At 42.0% G+C, this 25,872-nt stretch overlaps 1 protein-coding gene across 3 annotated transcripts; it reads right to left on the reverse strand.

The window, feature by feature from the left end:
- Window positions 1-6,661: 6,661 nt before the first annotated feature.
- LOC121685983 (interleukin-1 receptor type 1-like) lies at window positions 6,662-25,079 on the reverse strand. 3 transcript variants are annotated; one of them, XM_042066813.1, is made up of 9 exons: window positions 24,924-25,077; window positions 22,194-22,262; window positions 21,800-22,064; window positions 20,792-20,984; window positions 19,249-19,417; window positions 13,220-13,282; window positions 9,606-9,738; window positions 9,268-9,410; window positions 6,662-7,598 (listed from the first exon to the last, which is right to left on the reverse strand). In XM_042066813.1, the coding sequence occupies exons 1-9, from the start codon at window positions 24,931-24,933 to the stop codon at window positions 7,582-7,584; spliced, it is 1,062 nt and encodes a 353-aa protein (XP_041922747.1). In that variant the 5' UTR covers window positions 24,934-25,077; the 3' UTR covers window positions 6,662-7,581. The 3 variants fall into 3 exon arrangements, with proteins under 3 accessions (XP_041922747.1, XP_041922746.1, XP_041922745.1); XM_042066812.1 differs by having other exon boundaries at window positions 6,663-7,538; window positions 24,924-25,078; XM_042066811.1 differs by lacking the exon at window positions 6,662-7,598 and having other exon boundaries at window positions 8,509-9,410; window positions 24,924-25,079.
- Between the last annotated feature and the right edge of the window lie 793 nt (window positions 25,080-25,872).

The raw sequence follows: 25,872 nt of genomic DNA on the forward strand, positions 1-25,872 counted from the left end.
CAGTATGTTACACAGGAAAAGTTGTTACATTTCTCCCTCTCTCTTGCTCTCTCTCACTAAAGCGTGTACTGGAGCTGGAAGCCAGGGAACCACTGCACACATTCATATACGTTGATGAGGCGGGTTTCAATCTGGCCAAAGGTACTGTAGAAGGCGTGGAAGAAATCGCACTGGACAGAGAGCAACCACTGATGTTCCAGGCCAACGTGGAGGAAATGTTACAATATGTACAGACATCTCAGACAATGGCGTCCTCACCCATATCCCCCTTCTTGCTCCATATAATACACAACATCTGCTGACTTCTTTAGACACTCTTTACAGGGACATAATCCCTGAGAATGAGAGGGGTGGAGGCCACTCAACATGTATGTTGTTGTGTGGGATAATCTGGTCAGACAGTGGTTTGCAGCACATGACAGGATGCTGGTGGAATATCTCCCTCCCTACTCCCCCTAATCCAATAGAGGAGCTTTTCTCTGCCTGGAGGTGGAAGGTTTATGACCGGCGTCCACATGCAAATGGTCCTGATAGCAGCCATAGATGCAGCATGTGACCACATCACAGCAGAGTCATGCAGATAGATAGATAGATAGATAGATAGATAGATAGATAGATAGATATATACTTTATTGATCCCCAAGGGGAAATTCAAGGTCTCAGTAGCATACACACAGCATGCACTTACAGTACATCACACACAGCATGCACTTACAGCAGAACAAATAATATAAGTATATACATACAGTGTTGGGAATGTTACTTTAAAAAAGTAATTAGTTATAGTTACTCACAACTTGTTCCAAAAAGTAACTGAGTTAGTAACTGAATTACGATAAGAGTAACTCATTACTAGAGAAAGTAACTATTTGCGTTACTGTTACAAAAAAAAAGTTGCTACAGTATATGTCAAAGAATTTGGAGTTTTTGAACAGTTTTGAGCAGCCAGTTGAAATGAGTAGAACAGACAGGTGTTTGTAGGCTACATAACTTTCGATATTTATTAGATAGATAGATAGATACTTTATTGATCCCCAAGGGGAAATTCAAGATATTGCACATCGACAGACTTACGGTTGACTTCAGCCTGTGTCATAGGTTTTTGTTGTGAGGCAGAAAGATTGAGCTTTTGCTGCTTGGAGGACTTTGCTCCGAGTCCTTCTTTGCTAGTGGATGGCGAGCTATCATCTGTGGTGGAGGTATCGGTGTTTTTGGCCACTAGCTTTAGATGCGTGTGTGAGATGCTTCATTAAATTAGAGTTGCAACGGATGTCGACAAAATCTTCGCTCCTGGACATAATGTACACATTAAATTCACACGTTCTTGCCTTGATGAATTTGAAGTAGTGCTTATATCTCCACCTTGAAAATGCCAACTTTTCGGATTGCTCCTGACCTCTGCTGTTTCGTCGAATCTCTATTTTATCTGTTGCGTGTGTGTGTGTGGCACGTGTGCTGGCAAGTGTGGAAAAACACTGGCTCTGATTGGCTATCATGAAACATGACTCTGCCTTAGCCAATCATAATCGCTTACGTCGTTATTAACCCACCTCCTCACTAGCTGTGAGCCAGGGTGAGTTCAGATTACACAGTTTATTCAATCAATGCATAGTAACGCACCGCATTTAACGTCCAGTAAGGTTAACGGCGTTGTAACAACGGGAAAAGTAATTAGTTAGATTACCCCGTTAATGAAAAAATAATGTTAATTAGTAATTAGTTAGATTACCCCGTTAGTGAAAAAATAACGTTATTTTAAACATCGTTATTCCAAACACTGTCTAAATATAACAAACCACTGAACAAGTAGAAGAAAAAAAATGCTAAAATACTAAATATACTAAATCAAATATCCACATAGTGTGCTTAAGGATGAATAAGTATGAGGTGCTTGCAGTGACAGGGCAGGGACTGAGCCTGTGATTCTGTGTGCATGGTAAGGTGCTCTATGAGAGTGAGTGTCGTGGTGATGGTGCAAATAAATATCCTCCTCACTCCACTTCCACCTCACTCACCAACTCACTCACTCACTCACTCATTCACTAATTTATTTGTTCACTGACTTATTTATTCACTCACTCACTCATTCACTAACTCACCAACTCATTCACTCACTTATTCATTAAGTCATTCACTCTCACTCATTCATTCACTCACTCACTCACTCACTCACTCACTCATTCATTCATTCATTCATTCATTCACTAACTCACTCACTCACTCACTCACTCACTCATTCACTAACTCACTCACTATCTCACACATTCACTAACTCACCCACTCATTCACTCACTTATTCATTAACTAACTCACTCATTCACTCTCACTCACTCACTCTCTCACTCATTCACTACTTTACCCTGTCTGAAAGGCTTATCGTCAAGTCAAGTTACAGTTTTTCTCGATTGCTTTTACCTGCTTAAGTAAACTGGAACCCACTTGGTCTTCATGAACACTTTCTTTGCACAGCAGAAGTCATCTCTTGCGAATGTGATCACACATTTTCATTGGGTTCACACATTTCTCACACCCTTTTGCAAAACAGTTAACACAGGTGTCATTCAAAAGCCCCAAACTCTATTGGTTTTCCCATGCTAAACAAAAGGAAAACAGCTTTTCACAGGTGGTATAGATTCCTTGCATAAGTCTGAATCTCTGATACACCTGTGTGAAACTCCTTTGCACAATTCTTCAATCAGCAATCATTCATTCTACATAAGAGATGTCTGTTCTGTGTTGCTATTTGCAAGTATGGATCTAATGCACATTTAGACAAAGTACCTATTTGGTGGAGAAAACAGTACAAAAGGGTTTTACTGTAGGTTTATTTCGATGAAAGTTGTACAGTAGTTCAGTGAAATTTACAGTATCTTGCTAGGTATTTGCTGTATGTCTTACATGTCAATGACAGTTACATCTTGGGAGGAATGAATAAATAATTTTTTTATTCAGTACATTTTGTCTTTTCACAGTTTTTTTTCTGATACCAGAAACATTTTTTGTGTTTTGACAGAGTAACAGCCTTTTGGAAGCAAAATGTGTCATTTTCTCCAGAGTGCTTTTGTTCAGACACGGGTGTTAATTGTTTTGAGAACGTTATGTCAGAGTTGACACAGGTATCAAAACGATTGAGAAAAACTGTAAGTCAAGTCAAGTTTATTTATATAGCGCATTTCATACACAGAGGTCATTCAATGTACTTTACATAAACCAAACCAAATAATAATAACAAATAAAAGCATAGAAGGGCAATATAGTCAAAGAATAGTTAAAATGTAAAGATCATAATAAAAAGAAAACATAAAACACACAAGGTAAAATCATTTAAAAATATAGAATGATTAAAAAGACAAAATAAAAGACACAAGGTAGAATAATTTTCAAGACAGATTCAGAAATTATAACTCAGTGCAGTTAGCAGAAAGCATCTGAGAACAGTTTGGTCTTAAGTCTAGATTTAAAACTGGCTACAGTTGGTTCCACAGCTGAGCCGCATAGCAGCTAAAAGCTGCTTCACCATGTTTAGTTCTAACAGCAGGTTTTACTAACAGGTTTTTCTCCTGAGACCTGAGAGGTCTGGAGGGTGTGCACTGCTGAAGCATGTCTGAGAGGTATTTAGGTCCTGCTCCATTAAGTGATTAATCAACCCTGCTGGAGACAAATGCATGAATGAGTTTTTCTAAATCATCTTTTGACATCAGCCCTCTAAGTTATATTTTTGAGGTGGTAAAAAGCTGATTTAGTTATCGCTTTCATGTGGCTGTTGAAATTTAGATCACTGTCAATTCATACATCAAGATTATTAACAATATAATTTGCTTTCAACCCTTTTGTGTCAAGGACAGTAGCAAGTCTTTCTAAGTCTTTCCTCCTTTTACTTCTTCCTTACCAAAATATAATTACTTCAGTTTTTTCTTTGTTCAGCTGGAGAACATTTTGAGACATCCAGGTGTTGATTTGTTCTATACACTGACACAGAGATTCAAGGGGACCATAGTCGTTTGGTGACAGAGCTAAGTAAATTTGTGTGTCATCTTCATAGCTATGATATGAAATCAAATTATTTTGGATGATTTGTCCAAGTGGGAGCATATAGAGGTTGAATAATAGTGGCCCCAAGATCGACCCCTGGGGAACACCACAGGTCAAGGACATTGGTGTTGAGGTACAGTTTCCAATGGCAACAAAGAAACTCCTTTCTGTACTGTAGATATGATTTCAGCCAGTTGATAACTATGTATGGCCTGTAAATCCAACCCAGTGTTCTAGTTTGTGTTATAAAATATTGTGATCAACAGTGTCAAATGCTGCACTAAGGTCCAATAGCACTAGGACTGATGTTTTACCTGAATCTGTATTGAGGCGTATGTCATTAAAATCCTTGATGAGAGCTGTTTCAGTGCAGTGATTTGCCCGAAAACCTGACTGAAAGTAATTAAAATACCCATTTGATGTTAGGAAGGTGGTTAGTTGATTAAAGACTACTTTTTCAATAATTTTGCCAATAAAAGGTAGATTGGATATGGGCCTGTAATTGTTTAGCATGGAGGCGTCCAGGTTATTCTTCTTAAGAAGTGGCTTTTTCAGCTGTTTTCAGTGACTTAGGAAAAATGCCAGACAGCAGTGATGAATTTACCATGCGAAGGACATCTGCTGCTGTAAGGTGAAAAACAGTTTTAAAGAAATTGGTTGGCAAAATGTCTAAGCCACATGTGGCAGGGCTGACCTTCTGTACCGATTTTTCAAGTATGTCGTGGTCTATCAAGCTGAACTCTGACATCAAGTTAAGTTTCCCTCTATTGTAGCTGGAAGTTCCGGATGTCGAATTGGTAATTGAGTAGATATGTTGAGTCTGATTTTGTCAATTTTACCTTTGAAAAAAGATGAGAACTGATTGCATTTATTAGTTGAGAGAAGTTCTGGCGCTAATTGTGAGGGGGGATTTGTTAACACGAGTGTTATTTCAACTTCTACTGATGATGTTAGAAAAGAAAGACTGTCTTGCTTTGCATATTTCAGAGTTATATGTGCGGAGTATCTCTTTATGGATTTCATAGTGGATCTGAAGTTTGTATTTACGCCATAGGCATATGGCGAAACGAAAGACGTCTTTCAACTCTGCAACACCACTTTGCTACCAAAAGCAGGACAGATACATACCATGCATTTTGTAAACTGTGAAAGAGATATTGATGTCAGCTCCAGGGGTAAGAGTGCCATAGAGAGGCTCGCTACACAGGCAGGCATAAAGACAAAGCCAGATCTGCCGGGAAATCCTCTGTGGCATCGTTTTTGCTCCAGCAAAACCCACAGCTGCAGAGCTCCCTAAGCTGCTCTCTCTCCCACTCACTTCCTGTCACTCTCCACTGTCCTATCATTAAAGGCATAAAAAGCCCAAAAAATATACTTTTTAAAAAAAAAAAAAAAGTGGGTTTGTTGACTAAAGTGGAAAAACACACACACACACACACACACAAAACTTTCAAAGGCAGCTAACCACTTATGTCTCCTTTCAGTGTTTTTAGGAAAACATATTACAAAACATATGTCCCATTTTTTTGACTCGCTGTTAGTACAGCCCACGCACAGAAGATAGGGGGCATATTTACTGTGATCAGATAGGGGGCATATTTACTGTGATCAGATAGGGGGCATATTTACTGCACAGCCCATAGGGGGCAGGACAGGACACCCATCAATGCTCTTATACACACACATGTGTAAGAGACCTGTTTGGACATGTGTAAGAGACCTGTTTGGACATGTGTAAGAGACCTGTTTGGATATGTGTAAGAGACCTGTTTGGACATGTGTAAGAGAACTGTTTGGACATGTGTAAGAGACCTGTTTGGACATGTGTAAGAGACCTGTTTGGATATGTGTAAGAGACCTGTTTGGACATGTGTAAGAGAACTGTTTGGACATGTGTAAGAGACCTGTTTGGATATGTGTAAGAGAACTGTTTGGACATGTGTAAGGGTAATAATGCCTCATGCAGATGTTTGGATATGTGTAAGGGTAATGACTCATGTTGACTGAATTAAATTTCAATTAAACAAAATTATAATTTTAGGGTAAAATAAGATCAGTTAATGAACAACTAATGTTCCTCTATCGTCTGGTCAGGGCACCCATCAATGCTCTTATACACACATAGTGGTCACTTGTCAAACACAAACACAGAGAGAGCGAGAGAGAGAAATGCAAACAGAGTGTCCTGGGTCAGAATTCCACTTTCTCTCTCTCTCTCTGTCTCTCTCTCTTTTTCTCGTCTCTCTCTCTCTTTCTCTCTGCCCTCTCCTCTCTCTCTCTCCTCTTTCTCTGTCTGTCTCCTCTGTGTGTTTGTATACACTGTGTTTTAAACAAGAAAGCCTCCAAGCAAGAAGGCCGGTTATATTCTGTATCACCGGTCACTACACCGCCCTTAGGAAAAAGTACTACAGGAATCTTATAGTATATTATAGTAATCTTACAGGAATCGTATAGTATATTATAGTAATCTTACAGGAATCGTATAGTATATTATAGTAATCTTACAGGAATCTATATAGGAATCTTATAGGAATACTATAGTAATTTGGGACATACTATAGAAGTACTATAAGACTACTATAGAAATACTATAGCGGCTCTATGAAGTATGAAGTATGTATTGTTCTGTAATACCTCTATAATATCCTAGAGCCGCTATAGTATTTCTATAGTAGTTTTATATCCTAGAGCCGCTATAGTATTTCTATAGTAGTTTTATAGTACAAGAGCCGCTATAGTATTTCTATAGTAGTCTTATAGTAGTTTTATAGCACTAGAGCCGCTATAGTATTTCTATAGATAGAGCCGCTATAGTATTTCTATAGTAGTTTTATAGCACTAGAGCGCTATAGTATTTATAAGGTAGTCTTATAGTACTAGAGCCGCTATAGTATTTCTATAGTAGTTTTATAGCACTAGAGCCGCTATAGTATTTCTATAGTAGTTTTATAGCACTAGAGCCACTATAGTATTTCTATAGTAGTTTTATAGCACTAGAGCGCTATAGTATTTATAAGGTAGTCTTATAGCACTAGAGCCGCTATAGTATTTCTATAGTAGTCTTATAGTACTAGAGCCGCTATAGTATTTCTATAGTAGTCTTATAGTAGTTTTATAGCACTAGAGCCGCTATAGTATTTCTATAGATAGAGCCGCTATAGTATTTCTATAGTAGTTTTATAGCACTAGAGCGCTATAGTATTTATAAGGTAGTCTTATAGTACTAGAGCCGCTATAGTATTTCTATAGTAGTTTTATAGCACTAGAGCCGCTATAGTATTTCTATAGTAGTTTATGTGTGAATGTAGCATTCTGATGTTGTTTGTTTTTTGTGTAGAATATGGTGTGAATATGGTGTGAACACACACACACACACAATCAAAGGATACACGAAATACATAAGCAACAACAAGATAGTCTTTGGCATAGGCCTCGTCCTCAGTCCAGGTCAATGAGAGTGCAGACCCTTGCAGATCCTGCCGGAATGAGACGGCAGGAGGCGGAGCCTACCCCCAAAGAATAAGAAATAAAGATACCCACCAGAAATGTTTAGATGGTCATCCTCTCTGAAATAGAGCATAACAATATTAAGCAGTGCATGTTGTAACCCAGGAGATGAATCAGAGAAAGCAAGACAGAGTATCCGATGTCATGAATAAATATACTATTAATGAGATAACTCATGATAATAATTCAACCACCTGTAACTCAAAGATGTCTGGTTGATTTGGTGCTATGGAAGGGAGTCACAGAAGAGATCTGATTTAAGGACGACCCCTAATAAAAAGTGATGACCGTTTCTGTGAGCAAGCCGCATCCTGCAACAGAATGAAGCTAAAGCAGACCCAAGGGCAAGGTGAAATGAGGGAGGCCATGCTTTTGCACCTTGCTCTTGGAAAGGCCCCCCAAAATAAGATGAGCAGCATAGGTAATGTTAGCTAAACAAGACAAGAAAACAAGACAAGAAAACATGAATATTAGACATCGTCCATGGGTAATAAGTTCAGAAGCGATTTAGAAAAGGTATTGAGAATAAAACCAGATGATAGAAAGTTTGAGCTCTCGAGTGAAAACATGACCAGCAATGGTTTATGCAGCAGATGAAGCGAAGTGCAGGAGCTTGCAATAAGCTCGGAGCTTGCGTAAGCTCAGTTCTTGCGATGCAAGAATGTGGTGCAATGTGGTGTAAGCACCCGTGGTTTTGTGCTGATTTGACGAACGATGCGATTCGAGACGACTGCCGAGTCGTCCATGATGAGGCCTATATGTCGATGTCGATTGAGAAGTGTTGTGCTTACTAAGAAGTGATATTGAAGAGGCATTCATTGTTGTGACTAGCTGTGCCGTGGTTTGAGCTTGCAGAAGCTGACCAGGGGCGGCGGTGCGAATGTGACTATTACAGTACATACGAATACTTAAACTCTGTGCCTAAGTGCCGGCTGTGCGAATATGACACAGTACATACGAATACTTAAACTCTGTGCCTAAGTGCCGGCTGTGCGAATATGACACAGTACATACGAATATGACACAGTACATACGAATACTTAAACTCTGTGCCTAAGTGCCGGCTGTGCGAATATGACACAGTACATACGAATATGACACAGTACATACGAATACTTAAACTCTGTGCCTAAGTGCCGGCTGTGCGAATATGACACAGTACATACGAATATGACACAGTACATACGAATACTTAAACTCTGTGCCTAAGTGCCGGCTGTGCGAATATGACACAGTACATACGAATATGACACAGTACATACGAATACTTAAACTCTGTGTCTAAGTGCCGGCTGTGCGAAGTGACTGAAATAACAATGGCTTGGTTCGATCAAGATTAACGTTCGACCTTTTGTTTTATCCACAAGCCGAGGACAGTCGGCAAAGAACTTGTGTTGACGTTGGCTGCGCACTCACTCACTCAGAGCTGCCTGCTTGACACGCCCACTTGCCTAGATGCGTGCAAGGAGCAGTGAGAGCAGCAATTCACGCAGACACAGAGCGTTATTATTTTAATAAAGTATCGATTCTAAAAACCCTGGAAATCATATCGTTTTTGTGTGAAGGCATCGTGATACCTTTCTAGTATCGTACACCGTGCAACACTGTGTGTGTGTGTGTGTGTGTGTGTGCATGTGCATGTGTGTGAGTGTGTTTGCGTGTGCGCGCGTGTGGTGTGTGTGCGTGAGTGCGTGCGTGCGTGAGTGAGTGTGTGTGTTTGTGTCTCACCTGACTGCAGTCTAAAGCTGGCTTGGGGGACTCTGCGGTCATTATGGACCTCACAGGTGAAGTTCACATTCAGGTCCTCTTCTCTCACCTCAGAGAACACCAGATCCGCCTCCACCACCGACCCGTCTGCAACAGGTACCTCTCTACACACACACACACACACAGACACAAACATCAATCTGTGTTAACTGCTGAATGCGGTGAGTATTGTAGGAGACAGACTTCACTGCACAAACACACACACACACACACCTCTGTGGCAGCTGGTGAATGCGGTGGGTTGTATTGTAGTTGATGTACTTCACTACACACACACACACACACACACACACACACACCTCTGTGGCAGCTGGTGAATGCGGTGGGTTGTATTGTAGTTGATGTACTTGTCTTGTGTTCTCCAGATCACTAAGACGTCGTGAGATCCCACTCCAGGCACTGACACACGACACAGCTTATGGAAAGAGGAGCCTGAAGCGCACACACACACACACGCACGCACACACACACACACACACGCATGCACGCACACACACATACACACACGCACACGCATGCACGCACGCACACATGCACACACATGCACACGCACACACGCACGCACACACACACACACACATTACATTACATTACATTTAGCACACATTACATTACATTACATTTAGCAGGCTCCACAGAAATATACAATTGGGTATCATCTGCGTAGCTGTGGAAGTTTACATTATGCTGACTTATGACGTTTCCCAATGGAAGCATATATAGAGAAAATAGCAGGGGACCAAGGCAGCTCCCCTGGGCCACACCAAAAGGCAAGTCATGTTTTTCAGATACATGATCTCCTAGACTGATATAAAAATCTCTGCCAGTAATGTAGGTTTGAAACCAGTTTAGAGCATTATCAGAGAGACCCACCCACTTCGCAAGGCGGTGAATTAGGATGCTATGATCAATGGTGTCAAATGCCGCACTCAAATCCAGAAGAATAAGGATTGAGAAAAAGGATTGAGACACTACCACCGCCCTACACTACTACTGCATGCTAGCCCATCTCCTTAACCACTACACTACTACTGCACACTAGCCCAGCTCCTTAACCACTACACTACTACTGCACACTAGCCCAGCTCCTTAACCACTACACTACCACCTACTACTGCACACTAGCCCAGCTCCTTAACCACTACACTACTACTGCACACTAGCCCAGCTCCTTAACCACTACACTACACTACTACTGCACACTAGCCCAGCTCCTTAACCACTACACTACTGCATGCTAGCCCAGCTCCTTAACCACTACACTACTACTGCACACTAGCCCAGCTCCTTAACCACTACACTACTACTGCACACTAGCCCAGCTCCTTAACCACTACACTACTACTGCATGCTAGCCCAGCTCCTTAACCACTACACTACTACTGCACACTAGCCCAGCTCCTTAACCACTACACTACTACTGCACACTAGCCCAGCTCCTTAACCACTACACTACACTACTACTGCACACTAGCCCAGCTCCTTAACCACTACACTACTGCATGCTAGCCCAGCTCCTTAACCACTACACTACTACTGCACACTAGCCCAGCTCCTTAACCACTACACTACTACTGCACACTAGCCCAGCTCCTTAACCACTACACTACTACTGCATGCTAGCCCAGCTCCTTAACCACTACACTACTACTGCACACTAGCCCAGCTCCTTAACCACTACACTACTGCATGCTAGCCCAGCTCCTTAACCACTACACTACTACTGCATGCTAGCCCAGCTCCTTAACCACTACACTACCACCACCCTACAGGCTACTACACGCTAGCCCAGCTCCTTAACCACTACACTACACTACTACTGCATGCTAGCCCAGCTCCTTAACCACTACACTACTACTGCACACTAGCCCAGCTCCTTAACCACTACACTACTACTGCACACTAGCCCAGCTCCTTAACCACTACACTACTACTGCATGCTAGCCCAGCTCCATAACCACTACACTACTACTGCACGCTAGCCCAGCTCCTTTACCACTACACTACTACTGCATGCTAGCCCAGCTCCTTAACCACTACACTACAGACTACTGCACACTAGCCCAGCTCCTTAACCACTACACTACAGGCTACTGCACACTAGCCCAGCTCCTTAACCACTACACTACTACTGCATGCTAGCCCAGCTCCTTAACCACTACACTACTGCACACTAGCCCAGCTCCTTAACCACTACACTACAGACTACTGCACACTAGCCCAGCTCCTTAACCACTACACTACTACTGCATGCTAGCCCAGCTCCTTAACCACTACACTACTGCATGCTAGCCCAGCTCCTTAACCACTACACTACTATTGCATGTTAGCCCAGCTCCTTAACCACTACACTACTATTGCATGCTAGCCCAGCTCCTTAACCACTACACTACCACCACCCTACAGGCTACTACACGCTAGCCCAGCTCCTTAACCACTACACTACACTACTACTGCATGCTAGCCCAGCTCCTTAACCACTACACTACTACTGCACGCTAGCCCAGCTCCTTAACCACTACACTACTACTGCACGCTAGCCCAGCTCCTTAACCACTATACTACTGCACGCTAGCCCAGCTCCTTAACCACTACACTACTACTACACGCTAGCCCAGCTCCTTAACCACTACACTACTACTACTACTACACGCTAGCCCAGCTCCTTAACCACTACACTACACTACTACTACACGCTAGCCCAGCTCCTTAACCACTACACTACTACTACACGCTAGCCCAGCTCCTTATCCACTACACTACTACTACACGCTAACCCAGCTCCTTAACCACTACACTACTACTGCACACTAGCCCAGCTCCTTAACCACTACACTACTATTGCATGCTAGCCCAGCTCCTTAACCACTACACTACTACTACACGCTAGCCCAGCTCCTTAACCACTACACTACTGCACACTAGCCCAGCTCCTTAACCACTACACTACTACTACACACTAGCCCAGCTCCTTTACCACTACACTACACTACTACTACACACTAGCCCAGCTCCTTTACCACTACACTACACTACTACTACACACTAGCCCAGCTCCTTAACCACTACACTACTACTGTATGCTAGCCCAGCTCCTTAACACACACACACACTCCACACACACACACACATTGAGCACTGAGTAAATATGCAATGGAAAACAAACTATCCAGTAAACTAAAACAAACTTACCTAGGTCACATACACACACACACACTTACCTAGGGCACACACACTCACACAGTTACCTAGGTCAGGGGTTCCCAAACTTTTCCACGACAAGGCCCCCAAAATACCACTAGGTTCTGGCCAAGGACCCCCTTGATGTGTTATTAAACCCATCGACAATACTACGGCAAATGTAAAAATACATTACGCTAATCCTAATAATTATTTTAGCCACAAGCACTTCACAATGGAGCATACAGTGTGTAAAAATTGCATTTGGGGCTTTCTGCTATATGAGAGCTATCACTCTACTATTATTCCCAGTCATTATCATGGAAAATATAATGTTCAGATATGCGACACATCATTATAATGGTATTGTAGAACAACCCTTATAGTAATAGGTATATTTTACATTTTTCAAATGTATTTGTTGCTTTTATTTTTCCTTCCAACTTGCTGAGGCCCCCCTGGCACCCCCTCGCGGCCCCCACTTTGAAAACCACTGACCTAGGTCACTTACACACACAAACACACATATTACACACACACACACATACACACACTTACCTACAGTAGGGCACACACACACACACATACCCAGGGGAACTTTGTTGATCTCTCCATCCAGCAAGAGGATTTCTGGCTGGTAAGTGACTTTCACTGTATGAATGACACACACATATTGCACACACACACACATACACACACTTACCTACAGTAGGGCACACACACACACACATACCCAGGGGAACTTTGTTGATCTCTCCATCCAGCAAGAGGATTTCTGGCTGGTAAGTGACTTTCACTGTATGAATGACACACACATACACACACACACACACACACACACACACAGAGTCTTAATGTCTTAATGGTCTCTGCCTTATGTATGTACTGTATGTGTGTGTGTGTGTGTGTGTGTGTGTGTGCGCGCGCGCGCGCGCGCGTATGTGTGTGAGTGTGTGTGTGTACAGTTAAGAACAAAAATATTCATACCCTTGGCAAATATTGATTTAATGTTGATTTTCTCTTGACTGACTGTTCTGACTGAAAATGACACTGCCACACTGCAGTGTCATTTGTAAGACAAGGTTGTAAGACAATGTGGTAGAAACATGGAACCCAAAAAAGAAGTGTTTCATCTTAATTCAAAGTAAACGGTAGCACGTACGCAAACAAGGGGCCACATTAAGACTCTGGAGGAAAAGATCAGGCAGTGTGCCGAGAGACCTGCCCCAATAGGTATCATTGGACCATTAAACCATACAATGATCCAAAACATGCAGCCAAACAAGGCAAGAAATAGTTAACACAATTATTCATACCCTTTTTAAATAACCAGTGGAAACATCTTTATTTGCATCCACAGCTCTCCAAATGGTTCTTATAATACCAGCCAAGCCTCTCCATGTCTCCACAGTGACTGTAGACCGCATCTTTTTAGTAGCAATCCGGGCAGGAACGATTATTTGCCATCACTCTGGCCTTGTGCTCACTGTTTAGACCAGGGGTGGGCAAACTTTTTGGCTCAAGGGCCACATTGGCTTTTGAAAATTGGCCGGCGGGCCGCACAACAACCCCCCCCAACGGCACACGCATAAAAAAATACATTTTTTATAGCCTAATTTAGTATGAAAAGTATTTATTTTAAAATATTAATTGCTTAAAAATACTGCTAATTTTATGCTGTTTAACAAATGTATAAATTGTGCACTGTCGCTTTAAGACAGTCGCTTTAATTCACGTTTATTTCTCAATGATCTTCTGCCTGCTCCGCTATGGCTAGTGCTGTACCTACGGCTGGGCCCTCTCACAGTTTTTAAATGGTCAGTAGTGGGAACTACTGTTGCCTTCATGATTTCCTTTTAAAACTTTCTTATAAGAAGGAGATATCAATTATCAACAATCCAGCTGGAACCTGCGGCTCTCTCTCCCTCTCGTGAGCAAACGCGTTCCCAATTAAATGGATTGCATAATGTTCACGTTAGATCTGCTGCAAAGGAGCTAATTAAGAGTTAACTTAGTTTAACATGATGTTATCTCTATTTAACATGATGTTTTGACATTGACATTGTAAACGTTATCTAAGGAGAGTGAAAAGCAGTTTGCAGTAAAGCTAACCAACGTCGTCTATCGCAGGAAAAAAATAGCGAGCAGCCTGATAACTAAATGAAATGCTTGGCGGGCCGGATCCGGCCCGCGGGCCGCAGTTTGCCCACCCCTGGTTTAGACGGATTGAGGTCTGGACACTCTCAACATGGGCCACTCTAAAATGTTAATTAATCACGGTTAACCATTTCTTGCCTTGTTTGGCTGTATGTTTTGGATCATTGTGTGGTTTAATGGTCCAATGCCGCCTATTGGGGCAGGTCTCTCGACAGACTGCCTGATCACTTTACACTGTTTAGCTTTACACTGATTAGCTGCCTTAGGTTTTAGTTTACACTGTTTAGCTTTACACTGATTAGCTGCCTTGAGTTTTACTTTACACTGTTTAGCTTTACACTGATTAGCTTTATACTGATTATCTTTAAACTGATTAGCTGCCTTAGGTTTTACTTTACACTGTTTAGCTTTACACTGATTAGCTTTACACTGTTTAGCAGTGCTTAATTTGTAAAGTGGGAGGTGCCGGAGCGCAAAGGCGGGGTGGATCCAAGGGGGCAGGCGAATTCCCGGAAGTAGAAGAATCAATGGAGGCTGGAGGGACCACTTCTCTGCTAACCCCCATAGAAGCCCATTCATTCTAGGATTTTTTTGAAATGCCATAACTTCATATAGCATATATCCTGTGCCGATATTGTAGCTTCTGTGTTATCTACATAAACAATAAAAGGCAAAACAAGACTCGACTACCTCGTAAGTAACATTAGGTTCCCGTAAAAAGAATGTTTAGGATGTCCGGTTGAAGGGAAGCTAACGCACCGACGGGAGATAACCGCATTGTTTGGATAAGAAGCGTAGTCCAGCCAGCACGGAAACTCGCGAACAAAGCTATGTAGCCTACAATAGCATTGTATGTTAACTCATTGAATGCCAAGCTGTTTTCAGGAGCTTTGTCCTAGAGTGCCAGCAATCTAGACCATTGTTGATGATTTTTGTACAGCCACAGCATATTCTGTGTTATAGCTATGAACACGTAGAATAGCTCGATTAAAAGGTGAGACTTTGGTTTTCATGAGTTTCACGATCGTCATATATTTCATTTCCATTCATCACAGAGTTCCCAAAATCACATATAAGGTGTATTAGAGTGTCTAGTTTCGTAATTAAAAAAAAAGCTAAAAACATAATATTACGTTTTTGGCACTCAACGCATGGGAAGGAAAAAACGTAATATTACGTTTTTGGCACTCAATGAGTTAAGGTAAAGAGGCAAGTAAACGGTAGTTTTACCGTTAGGTAGTCTAACGATAATCATTTCAGAGGTTTTCGATGGATTGACCGTAGGTCAGAAAAGTGGAAAGAAGATTAGCTTAAGGCTATAACTTTTTTTTGTTTTACCATGACTGTTTTTGAAGATGATCATGTGTGGTAGTTTCAACATTAACACGACTTGATATCGCTTGTGAGGATGATATTAATAATAATACATAAATAAATGTTTAACGTTGATGACTTTGAAGGCGAAGGAAGTGTGAGAAGAATTTCTGTAGGCTATCTATCATATGAGTTACAAGATTCAGTTCGATGGCTAACGTCACAAAGTTAAGTGCGAGTCTGCGCAGTACTGGGGGGACCAACTGAAAAATCGTTCAATTTGACGCGGTGCCCTCCCATTGAAAACGACGGAGTCTGTTAGTCCATTTCTTTTACTGTCTATGGGTGGATCCGGCGACTCAAAACGGGGATTTGAGGTTACGGACCAACAACAAAAAACCCTGCGTATAGCTCTGACTAAAAAAAACTAAACAACGCGGTGTATACACCAGAGCAATGTTTATTAACTTCATAACTTGCAACAATACTTGCGACCTCCGGCCTCCACTACCCTGCTTCTTTCTCTACACCTATGTCCTTTAGAAATCCGTGACCTCACGTAAGGAAAGGGGTTGAACCAGGCAAGCGGCGGGCTATGGCAAGCCGTTCAAGACAAAACGTCTGTCAAAATAACGCCTCCACGTGTAGATTTTTTACTTCTTCAGGAGTAAAAAATAGACGTCTGAGCGTCAGACGTCAGTCTCACTGCTCGGGGTTAGTGTGTGCTTCGCCTCACTGTGTGTTCACTGTGTGCTGTGTGTGTTTCACTAATTCACAGATTTGGATAAATGCAGAGACCAAATTTCCCTCACGGGATCAAAAGAGTGAATATATACTTATACAGAAAGGTTCCATAAACATTTACATGAGATCAGCCATTCAGACACCTGAGGGGTAGGCTATTCCAAGTAGGCTACGTGGTTACGGGTGCAGAGAGACCTGTAACGCCTCCCTGAGGGGAGTGGGGTGAACAGTCTGTGGTTGGGGTGAGAACAGTCTTTGATGATGCTGCGCGCCTTACGCAAGCATCGCTTGCCCTGGATGGCCTCGATGGAGGGGAGTGAGGAACCGGTGATGCGTTGGGCAGTCTTCACACCCCCTGCAGTGCTTTCCGGTCATGGGCAGAGCAGTTGCCATACCAAAAAGGTGATGAAGGTGGAGCTCATAAATCAAATATTCAGTCACAGTCTACCAGATGCCCTGCAGTAATGCAATGTAGAGCTGCACCTTCCTCAGTTCCAGGGGTGTGAGGAGACCGTTCAGCTCATTCGTGGTAGTCCTTGAGCAAGGCAGTTGTTCTGGGGAGATATAAAATAAATAAATGAATAAAAAGGGATTTGAGATGCATCTTATTTTTGTTAGAGTGAATTACATGTGAATAATACAGTGTTGGGCAAGCTACTTGGGAATTGTAGTGAGCAAAACTATCAGTATCTTGAATTTCCCCTTGAGTATCAATAAAGTATCTATCTATCTATCTATCTATCTATCTATCTCTATCTATCTAGTTACTCTGCCATGAATAAAACTTCACTACACAAAACTACCACCCCAGTCAAATGTAGCAAGCTTAGTAACACAAACACAGCAGTAGGCTAGTTCACTACATAGGAAGCTACTCTAAATTGTGCTAATTTCACATGACAAAAGTGTAGCTTGTTTGGCAAAGCTACTTCATATAAAGAAGTTAAGCTATTGAAAAGTTACTTTATTCAGGAAATAGTGAAGCTATGTACCACCAACACACTTATTACTAGCTAAGCTACAAGTAGCAACTGCCCGATAATAGGCTACAGTCTGTGCCACTTGTGTAAAATTCGCCGGCCAATGTTATATTAGTAATATTTCATTCATTACTACAATAGCATTCTTGTGTCAGTTGTAATGTAAGTCAGTGTTATGGAATATGACTCATCAAGTCTCAGTTCATAGCCGGGTGAACACCTGAACACCTAGCAAGTAGCCTAGCTAGCTGGCTACGATTTACATACAATAACAAAGATCCTTGCTCCTTTTCAACTCTCTGGTAATATTGCATTCACAAAATACAACCAATAGTACGATAATGTTAAATCTTACTTGTGAAAAGTAATCCCCCGAGCCCTGTTTGCGATGGTCCGCCGATTTGAGCAGGAATATGCTGCACATTTCTCTGGCATCTTGTTTCTTCTGCTGCAACTATAGCGGCTGCATTTCCTGTTTCCAGCAGCCAATGCTGTGTCTACTCTGGCACAAAGGCTCTGGCATTGCAGCAAATCACCCAGACGTCATTTTTTTTACTTCTGACGTCAGACGCAAAGTTTTTGCGTGTGGCACACGTAAAAATTTGACGTCTGACGCTCAGACGTCTATTTTTTACTCCTGAAGAAGTAAAAAATCTACACGTGGAAGCGTTATTTTGACAGACGTTTTGTCTTGAACGGCTTGCCATAACGACAAGGCAAATGGGGAGGAGATGGTAGAGGTGGTATTCCCTGAAAGCCCTGATGACATTCCGTGTGCTATCGATGCAAAACTGCTGGCAGAGCGTCTCAACTTCTCTCTCCCCGAACAGCGCGTCACCCTCCTGTGGCCAATATTGTGGATAAAGCACTTTCAAATCCTCGATTAGCTTGTTGTATCCTGCTTGGTCTTTCCCCCTATTTCTAAAGACTAATAAGAAAGATATCAACATTGAACACTACACAAACAGTAATTTATTTATTTTTCATTTAGGCGATTTATTTTTCATATTGATGTAAGAGTTGACGGATCCAATAAAAAAGGTTCCGGATCCAACGTCGGAGGTGCCGGAACATGTTCCGGCTCAAATTAAGCCCTGCTGTTTAGCTTTACACTGATTAGCTGCCTTAGGTTTTACTTTACACTGTTTATCTTTACACTGATTATCTTTACACTGATTAGCTTTATACTGTTTAGCTTTACACTGATTAGCTTTATACTGATTAGCTTTACACTGATTAGCTTTATACTGTTTAGCTTCATACTGATTAGCTTTACACTGATTAGCTGCCTTAGGTTTTAATTTACACTGTTTAGCTTTACACTGATTAGCTTTATACTGATTAGCTGCCTTATAGCCAAAGACAACAGGCTCCAGCAACTTCTTCCTGAATCTTCAAGTGAAAGCTAAGCTAAGTGAAGCTAAGCTCTGCATTCTCCCATTCCTAGGATCACCCCTGTGTGTGTGTGTGTGTGTGTATGTGTGTGCATGTGCCTGTGTGTGTGTGTGTGTGCATGTGTGTGTGTGTGCGCATGTGTGTGTGTGCATGTGTGTGTGTGCGCGCTCACCAAGGACAGTGGTCTCGATGGTCTCACTCATAAGACCCTGGAGTCCAGCCAGCTGGAAGCTCAGGACGCAGGTGTAGTTATCTGCGTCGTCAGGGGCAACGCTGTCCACAACGAGGTCTCCTTCACCCATCACCAGGAACTTCCCATTAATCGGCAAAACCTCACAGCTCTGAGACACACACACATGCACACGCACGCACACACATGCACACACACACGCACACACACACACACACATGCACACACACGAACACACACAGACACACACACACATGCACACACAGACACACACATGCACACACAGACAAACATGTGCATACACACACACATGTGTGCACACACACACGCACACATATATATACACACACATGCACACATATATACACACACATGCACACACACAATACACTTTAAGAGAATGCATGCATCTGCTGTTGAAAAACCACAACACACTGACAAAGGTCTCTGGATGTGTGTCTGTGTGTGCATGTGAGTGCACGTGTGTGTGTCTGTGTATGCATGTGAGCCAAACTTAGAGGGCTAATATTAAAACATGATCTAGAAAAACTCATTCATGCATTCATCTCCAGTAGGGTTGATTACTGCAATGGGTTTTTCACAGGCCTTCCTAAAAAGACCTTAAAACAGCTTCAGATGATACAAAATGCAGCAGCTAGGGTTCTCACAAAAACTAAAAGAATTGACCACATTACTCCAATACTTAAGTCCCTGCATTGGCTTCCAGTAAGTCACAGAATTGACTTTAAAGCACTTCTGCTTGTTTATAAATAACTAAATGAAACGGGACCAAATTACCTAGCAGACATGCTTCATCAGTACACACCCTCCAGACCTCTCAGGTCTCAGGAGAAATACTTGTTAGTAAAACCTGCTGTTATAAATAAACATGGTGAAGCAGCGTTTAGCTGCTATGCGGCTCAGCTCTGGAACCAACTTTCAGATGAGATACAAAGTTGCCCCAACTGTAGCCAGTTTCAAATCTAGACTTAAGACCAAACTGTTCTCAGATGCTTTCTGCTAACTGATCACTTATTTGTTACGTTTCTAAATCTGGGAAAGTCTTTCAGCTAAACTTGTAATAGTTTCTATGTTGTTTTTTTATGTGTTAATGATTACTTTTTAAACACTTTTAAATGATTGTCCTTTTATGCTTTTATGTTCTATCACCTTGTGTGTTTTATTATTATTATTATTATTTCATTATTATTTACTTTTTAAACTGTTCTTTGACTATTGCCCTTCTATGCTTTTATCAGCTATTCCTGTTTGCTGTTGTTTATGTAAAGCACATTGAATGATCTCTGTGTATGAAATGCGCTATATAAATAAACTTGACTTGACTTGACTAGGATAGCAGGCCACCCGTTTGGTAGCAGCAGACTGACCCCTGACTAGGACAGCAGTAGCAGATGCGTGTGTGTGTTTACTCTGTGTGTGTGTGTGTATTTACTCTGTGTGTGTGTGTGTTTACTCTGTGTGTGTGTGTGTTTACTCTGTGTGTGTGTGTGTGTGTGTGTCTCACCCTGTACCAGTGGATGGTGTAGGTGTCCAGGTAGGGCAGATACTCCCGTAGAGGGCAGGAGAGGAAGCTGCTGGTCAGCGCTGGGAGGAACTGGATGCTCCTCTCCCTGTGGACACACCCCCTATCAGGCCCCGCCCCTGGTTCCGCCTCCACCATCAGCACATAGGCCTGTTTAAAACAGCCCTCAGCAGTCCTACACACACACACACACACACAAGCACAAGTTTGAAAACAGGGCCCGTTTTCAATACACTACATCCAATTAACACAACACTACTAAGGGATAATGTATGAGTGAGACAGGTGAGTGTAGCATATTAATATGTAAAGTTGACAGGTGAGTGTAGCATATTAATATGTAAAGTTGACAGGTGAGTGTAGCATATTAATATGTAAAGTTACGACAGGTGAGTGGATATTAATATGTAAAGTTACGACAGGTGAGTGCAGCATATTAATATGTAAAATTGAGACAGGTGAGTGTAGCATATTAATATGTAAAGTTGACAGGTGAGTGTAGCATATTAATATGTAAAGTTAAGATAGGTGAGTGTAGCATATTAATATGTAAAGTGTAGCATATTAATATGTAAAGTTAAGACAGGTGAGTGTAGCATATTAATATGTAAAGTTGACAGGTGAGTGGATATTAATATGTAAAGTTGACAGGTGAGTGTAGCATTAATATGTAAAGTTGACAGGTGAGTGTAGCATATTAATATGTAAAGTTGACAGGTGAGTGTAGCATTAATATGTAAAGTTGACAGGTGAGTGTAGCATATTAATATGTAAAGTTGACAGGTGAGTGTAGCATATTAATATGTAAAGTTGACAGGTGAGTGGATATTAATATGTAAAGTTGACAGGTGAGTGTAGCATTAATATGTAAAGTTGACAGGTGAGTGTAGCATATTAATATGTAAAGTTGAGACAGGTGGGTCTGTTATGTAAAGTTAAGTGGCAAACAAAACACACACACACACACACACACACTGTAGTAGTTATTACCTGACAACACACATGAATTCCCCTTTATCCTCTGCAGTGATGTTGAGAAGCCACAGCGTTGTCCCCTGAATAATGGTATGTTCCATATGTGCCCTCTGCTCCTGGCCTGTAGGCAGGTGGTACCATGTTGTGTTGTAGGGGTGTGTGGACACATTGAAGACACGGGGATCTACTAGAGAGCAGTTAAACATGGCTGCCTCCCCAGACCGTCTGAACACGCGCTCGAACGGCACGCCATAGTCCTTACACTCGTCATCCTGAGGGACTACACACACACACACATACACACACACACACACATGCTTAAAATACACACTATAGTCCTTACACCCTTCACACCCTGTGTATGACTGTGTGTGTGTGTGTGTGTGGTCATGATTAAAAACACACTTACTGTCAGCTGCTGTGGAAACCCAGGTGAGAAGAACATCAGCACACCAGCACAACCACAAAGGAGACATAGCTGAGATGGAGAGAGAGAGGTGGATGGAGAGAGAAAGGGAGAGAGAGAGGGATGGAGAGAGAGGTGGAGAGAAAAAGATACAGAGAAGGAAAGAGAGAGGGAGGGATGAAGAGAGAGAGGTGGATAGAGAAGAGAGAGAGGGATGGAGAGAGAAAGAGAGAGAGATGGACAGAGGGATGGAGAGAGTAAGAGGAATGGAGGAGAGAGAGATAGATACAGAGAAGGAGAGAGAGAGAGATAGATACAGAGAAGGAGAGAGAGGGGGGGAGAAGTGGACAGAGAGATGGATAAGAGGAGGGTGAGAACACTTGCTTTTTTATGCAGATTGATGAGAAAAATAGATAATTGAATACATTTTAAAGGACCATTCCAGTGCAAAATGAACCTAGAGGTTGGACATGGTACATACACACACACACATGCACACACACACACTCACAGACACTCTCTCTCACACACACACACACGAACACACACACTCATTCTCACATTCCACATCTATCCACCAACTATTATGTAGTTGTGTGTGCGTGTGTGTCTGTGTGTGTGTGTGTGATTTGAGCTTGTTCAGACACAGCAGGCTGGTACACAGTACACACCTCTCTCCCCCTCCCTCTCCCTCTTTCTCTGTGTGTGTGTGTGTGTGTGAGCAATAGAGAAAGTTGGACTATTAGTGTGTCTAATTTTAAACTAAACTGTTGGAAATTGACATCACCAACATGAGGAGGAGTCACGGCCGGATATGGGAACCCCCCCCCCAAACACACGCGTACACACACACACACACACACACAAACACAAACAATCACCCCATAAGGCAAACAAGTCCATACGTGCACACACACACACACACACACACATACATACACAAACAATCACCCCATAAGGCAAACAAGTCCATACGTGCACACACACACACACAAATCATTTCATAAGGCAAACAAGTCCATACGTGCACACACACACACACACACAAATCATGTCATAAGGCAAACAAGTTCACACACGCACACACACACACACACACACACTTAATAAGGTGAAAGATGTGCTTCTGTTTGGACACACTTTAAGGAATGTATTGGGCACATCTGCATATGCATATACTGTATACATACACAATGACGCACACACACACACACACACACACATACACACATACAGACATACACACACACACACACATACAGACATACACACACACACACACACATATACGCACATGCATATACAGTATACATACACAATGACGCACACACACACACACACACACAAGCACACACATACATACACACACACTCTCTCTCTCGCACACACACAATCTCTCTTTTTTCTCTCTCTCCTCCCTCTCTCTCTCTCACACACACACACACACACACACATGTGCACACACACACACACACACATGTGCACACACACACACACACAAGGACACACACACACACACAAGCACACACATACATACACACACAATCTCTCTCGCTCTCGCACACACACAATCTCTTATTCTCTCTCTTTCTCTCTCTCTCACACACACACACGCGCACATACACACACACACAAACATACACACACATACACACACAAACAAACACACACGTCACGCACATACACACACACACACAAACCACTTGCTCTGTTTCCCTCGCTCTCACTCATTCTTCATCTTTGTAACCTTTGGGTTGAGTTCCCACAGTCAGTTTATAGCTTCTGGGTCTCAGTCACACACACACACACACACACACACACACACATAGTAATAATAATAATACAGTTTTTCTTGATTGTTTTGATCTCAGTCACACACACACACACACACATACACATACACAGTAATAATAATACTACAGTTGTTCTCGATTGCTTTGATCTGCTTAAAGAAACTGAGATCCACTTGGTCTTCACACACACACACACAGCAGACGTCATCTTTTGCAAATGCATTCACACGTTTCTCACACCCTTTGGTAAAACAGTTACTGTTTTTTTCAACTGCTTACACGCTACATTTTCGCTTGCAAACACCATAACCTCACACCAAATCTGCAAACCCGGACACTAATTACAAACACCATAACCTCACACCAAATCTGCAAACACGGACCACTAATTACAAACACCATAACCTCACACCAAATCTGCAAACACGGACACTAATTACAAACACCATAACCTCACACCAAATCTGCAAACACGGACACTAATTACAAACACCATAACCTCACACCAAATCTGCAAACACGGACACTAATTACAAACACCATAACCTCACACCAAATCTGCAAACCCGGACACTAATTACAAACACCATAACCTCACACCAAATCTGCAAACCCGGACACTAATTACAAACACCATAACCTCACACCAAATCTGCAAACCCGGACACTAATTACAAACACCATAACCTCACACCAAATCTGCAAACCCGGACACTAATTACAAACACCATAACCTCACACCAAATCTGCAAACCCGGACACTAATTACAAACACCATAACCTCCCATTTTGCTTACTCTACAGAAATGACCCAATATGAGTAAAAACAACCCAACAAAATGACCCAACTACCTCAACCCAGAGTTTGGGTTGAACAAATAACCCCGCATGTTTTTAGAGCGTGACTATGTTTACGCTCCTCTTTGGCAAAGAGTCTGACCTGGCTTCATTGGCAAACATCTTCTTCCTGGTGGGTGGACACTTGTTTGAAGTTTAAAATCATTGGAGTGATCAGTTTGGATGGGATGATGGTGTTGAATGCTGAACTGAAGTCAATGAACAGCATTCTCACACAGGTGTTGCTGTTGTCCAGGTGGGACAGGGCAGAGTGAAGTGCCGTAGAGATGGCATCCTCTGTGCTCCTGTTCTGACGGTAGGTGAATTGGAAGGGGTTCAGTGAGGGTGTAAGCAGGTCTTGAGGTGGGCCAGGACCAGCCTCTTAAAGTTATTATATAGTTATTCATCTAGTTATTGATTCACAGGACATTCAATCATTTTACTAACACAACGGTTATGAAGAAATATGGGTAACACTTTATGGTAAAGGTACATGCATTATCATGAATTCATGCATGAATTAATTCATGATTTATGCATATCTTATGAATCTTCAGGAATTGACATGAGTTCATATACTCTCATTCATGATGACCTCACGTATGAACACCACATCAACTAAAGCATTAGGTGTGATGGGTACATTTATGATTTCTTAAGCATGATCATCATGATTTCCTAGGGTTATTATGATTTCATGCGTTCGTCATGTTTGTGGCCCCTCAACTAAAGTAGTGAATAATGACACGTGTTTAGAGAACTGCCAACTTGTGTTCAAATCAGAATTTGAGCAGTGATGACCACATTTTTGGCAGAAAAATAAATAGTCGTGATCATGCTTAATAAATCATAATTCATAATGATGTGCCCACCGTACTTAATGCTTTGCAAAATGCACCATTGAGATCTATATGTTCTGTACCTTACCACAGGTTACTCTATACAACCACAGGTGGCACTGTGGTAACTATATAAAACATATTGATGTCAATGGGGCATTTTGCCCATGTCCAGGGTGGAAAATAAAAAAGAAAGATTTGCATAAGACAAGT

This window comes from Alosa sapidissima, chromosome 2 (assembly GCF_018492685.1).
Source record: "Alosa sapidissima isolate fAloSap1 chromosome 2, fAloSap1.pri, whole genome shotgun sequence".
Lineage (NCBI taxonomy): Eukaryota > Metazoa > Chordata > Actinopteri > Clupeiformes > Clupeidae > Alosa > Alosa sapidissima.